This window comes from Gymnoscopelus microlampas, assembly GCF_963454915.1.
Source record: "Gymnoscopelus microlampas genome assembly, chromosome: 14".
In the NCBI taxonomy this organism is placed as follows: Eukaryota; Metazoa; Chordata; class Actinopteri; order Myctophiformes; family Myctophidae; genus Gymnoscopelus; species Gymnoscopelus microlampas.
In genome coordinates, this window is record NC_139951.1 from 49,548,933 (window position 1) to 49,552,810 (window position 3,878).

General features: G+C 39.9%; 1 protein-coding gene across 1 annotated transcript in view; it reads right to left on the bottom strand.

Annotated features, from left to right (window-relative positions):
- Nucleotides 1–345: 345 nt before the first annotated feature.
- The window catches only part of LOC311060282 (caspase-8-like), a gene marked incomplete at both ends in the record, with an annotated part of 7,554 nt that continues 4,021 nt past the window's right edge, over nucleotides 346–3,878 (bottom strand). The window contains 5 exons of the mRNA XM_084078418.1: nucleotides 346–490; nucleotides 953–1,329; nucleotides 1,413–1,540; nucleotides 1,691–1,796; nucleotides 3,407–3,486. Of these exons, the coding sequence (XP_083934544.1) occupies nucleotides 346–490; nucleotides 953–1,329; nucleotides 1,413–1,540; nucleotides 1,691–1,796; nucleotides 3,407–3,486 (836 nt within the window). The remainder of the gene's footprint in view (nucleotides 491–952; nucleotides 1,330–1,412; nucleotides 1,541–1,690; nucleotides 1,797–3,406; nucleotides 3,487–3,878) is intronic.

Below are 3,878 nucleotides of genomic sequence, written 5' to 3' on the forward strand. Positions count from 1 at the left end.
CCACACATTATCTCTGAAGTCATGTGATCATGAAGTCAGATTTCTCATAGCCTATACCATGCCGATTGTCTGAAGGCCTTCCAAAGTGTGCGGGCCGTGCGTAGGTCAACCCGGCCTGGCAGAGACATGCGTGCAGAGGAGCACACTTTCCTAGTTCATGTTTAAACAGCACATCTCAATGTGGATTGCTTTTGCGTCTTTTGCGTGTCATGTGTGAGATACAGCAAGACCCACTTCAAATAACATTCAATAGAAAATGATTGAGTTATGTTCATTCTGTACACAGGTTTTATTCACTTGGAAAACTGTCAATACCAGGACTTGATGCACGCGCTCCTCGTTGTCTCAGATGAAGTTGAGTTTGAGTTTCTTGGTGAGTCTGGTTGTAATTTCTGGCATTTGTATGCAGTACTCTCCTTCATCGTCCATAACCTGTCCATTGCCGACCTCATGGTTCACGTCTGTCAGGACGCCAATAATGTCTTCTCCTCTGTTAGGACACAGTAGAGTAGAGCCTTACATTAGGAAAATACTCTCAAAATCCAGCTTATACAATATGATGTTGTTCTTATCCCATTGAAGGGGAATTTCACAGATAATCTTATATATCGTTCATTATTCTTATCATTATTCTTAGGATGACGTGAAAAACCCTTCTCAGTGCATTGTGTGAGAGCTCGCTCTCGACAGCCGACTCTGACTCTGTAAAAGTCACCTCAACCTCACGTGTTAGACCTCCTCCAGCACGAGATCTACTACACAGAACACACTGGGAAGTGTTGTGTCCAATGTTCACGTCCTCCTCAAAGTAGAACAATAGGATTTATATTGAATGTACTTTATGCTTGTGAATAAATCTGCAAATATGTATTAATTATTTCAGGTGACCTAAAGGCTTGTAAATTCAAACAATGTATCACCACACTGACAGTTGTTGAAACCTCGCTCTCACCTGTCTGCTGCTCCTTCAAGCTGTCTGCACAGAGCCTGGATGTAGATGGAACCTGTGACAGTGTTACGGTAGGAGACACACCCCTCTACAGTCGCCATGCCTATCAGGAAGTCTGCGTCGTCTGGGACCATCACGGGACGGTAGGAGCTGCCATCGTCTTTCTGTATTTTACCCTCGCTCGGTGTCGGGGATGACTGCATCACTCCCACCTGTTCGTCTCCCCCCTGGCACGCCTGGATGAAGAACAGCTTGGGCTTCTCTGCCAAGGTGGGGGCATTCCTGCTTCTGAAGGGCTTCATCAGTTCTGTGACAAACACCTTCTCACCATCCGTACCAAACACGCATCCCTTCTCCCCGTGAGACAGCACACACACCACCTAATGTCAGAGGCAGAATGTGTGAAAACAGGAATGCACAGTGAAAGACTGACACCTCTTTATAGATGTTGAACACCACCTACCAAAGCATCTGCCTTCGTGAAATCTTTTCGTCCCAGTTCTCTCAGGACACGTCGGATGTCTTTTGCTGTCTGGTTGGTGTGTATCTTCACCTCAAAGCCCAGCTTGGAAAACACCCTTTCCAGAGCCTCTGTGTGACATGATAAGGAAAGAGAGAGAGAGAGAGAGAGAGAGAGAGAATGTTTTTATATATCATTAAAGCACAAATATACTGTAGATGACAAGTGTTGACTTCTATCAGTATGATATCAGATCTGATCACCAAAGCAGGGATACATACCCTCATCTTTTGGAGCTCCTTCACGAGTTTGCTTCCCAGAGAATTTCTCGTTGTTAATGATCAAACACGTCCCACGTGGGTTATGAGTCAGTGTGTAGAATTCATTCTGCAGGACACACACACACACACACACACACACACACACACACACACACACACACACACACACACACACACACACACACACACACACACACACACACGTTTCAGTATATAACTAAATAGGGAGCTCAGCGATTACATACAGTAGTCTAGGAAAAACTACAATAAATAAGCTATGAGAGAGTGATGTGGAAGTACTGTTATATAATGTGAAAACAGTGCTGCTATATGTAAGAATAGCAACGACTGGTGGCCAAACCGTGGATTCACATTGATTTCACCCTGGCAAATATCAATAAGTCTAGTGTATCTTTGTCTAGATCAATATTTCTGCTACTGTAACTTTTATAATAGAAGAACAAGACATGAGAAATGCTCTTCATTCAAAGTCAAGTGCAGATAGATCTAAATGTATATTATATATTTTAATACTGTACATATAGGTTGTGTTCTTATATTTTAATACTGTACATATAGGTTATGTTCTTATATTTTAATACTGTACATATAGGTTATGTTCTTATATTTTAATACTGTACATATAGGTTATGTTCTTATTCAGTGAGGATACAGTATGTTGTGTGTCAGGCACTCACGACCAACAACAGACGATCTCCTAGAATATAATGAGGAATTCATATAATTATGAGCTATTCTCTCAAATGTTTTAGAGATGCAAAGTGCGTAGACATTTTGCAGGCTTAACACTCTTTCATCAAACCTACAACATACAGTATACTGTAGGTATACCAGCACTCAACTATGAATAAGGAACTGAACAGCAGTTATCATCTGATATGTCTTATCACCCTCTCTGTTCTTACCCTCTTTCACCCTATAGGGTAAATAAAGAGTGTGTAGCCTATGTGATAAAGTCTAGTACAGTAGTCTATAGTCAATATTCATTTTCCTGTATGTAGAACAATAGAATACATGAACAATTTACAATCACACCATAAATTAATATTAACTATCATTTGTAATAAAAAAAAAAGTTAGCATTGTGTCTGGATTATGGATAAAATGGACAACAATAAATACATTTAGAGGGAGTGATCAGTAGGCTGCCCTGAACCAGATGTGTTGGAAATATAAATTGACTGTATGTGTTATTAAAAATGTGTAAAGTCATATTCTCTTTGGCTATCAAAAGTGTAGCTTTTGTCCCAAAGGACTGTCAATTCTTAATGAAAAGCTCCCTTTGTAGCTTGACCTAATGAATAAATGTCAATAATATTTGAGCATAATAACTTCCTTAGAAAGTTCTGAGTAGATAATGCATTTGTGCTACTCTATATCTGAGATAGATGAGTGAGACAAACCCTCAGACAGGTCATTAGGTCGAGTGTCTGTGTAACTACAAACTACAACTTCCTCTCTCATCTCCTCTCTCTTCTTTCATTCTTCTTCTTGTCGGTTCCATTCAATATATTTAATAATCCTTTTTTAATTGTATCTTTTCTTATCTCTCTACTCTTATCTGTACATATCTTATGCTTTACACTTACAGCTGTTGCTGCTAAAACATCTGAATTCCCCCACAGGGATTAATAATTTATCTTTATCATTCTTCAGCAGTAAATGTTTCTCAAACAGTGTCATGTGTCTCGTCACCTTGAAGTGTCCTGTCCTGAAGTCTTCCCTTAAGTTCCTCGTCACCATGTCTTCTGTTTTCTCCATCAGCTTTGTTCCATCTGAAATGTCCCAATTGCCACCATAGACAGACAGATAGATATCAGCTATTTTCACTCTATTTAAATGTTTTTAAACATTGTAGCTTTGTTCCTCAACCACTAAACCACTTCAACCCTATACTTAGTTGAGTGGAGTCCCCCAGGGGACTATACTAGGCCTCCTCCTGTTTTCACTCTACACTAAATATATTAGCACAAAATAGCAGATCTACAACCACACAACACGGTGCAACGCGACACATTGTGAGCTTGTAGATCAGCTATTTCCCCAGGATATAGCTGAACCCCCCCAGAAATATTGAAAATAGCAGATTTACAAGCTCTATTAGATCGGCAATTTTCACTATTTTGAGGGACTTTAGTTTTTTAATAGTCAGTATGTTTAACCCATT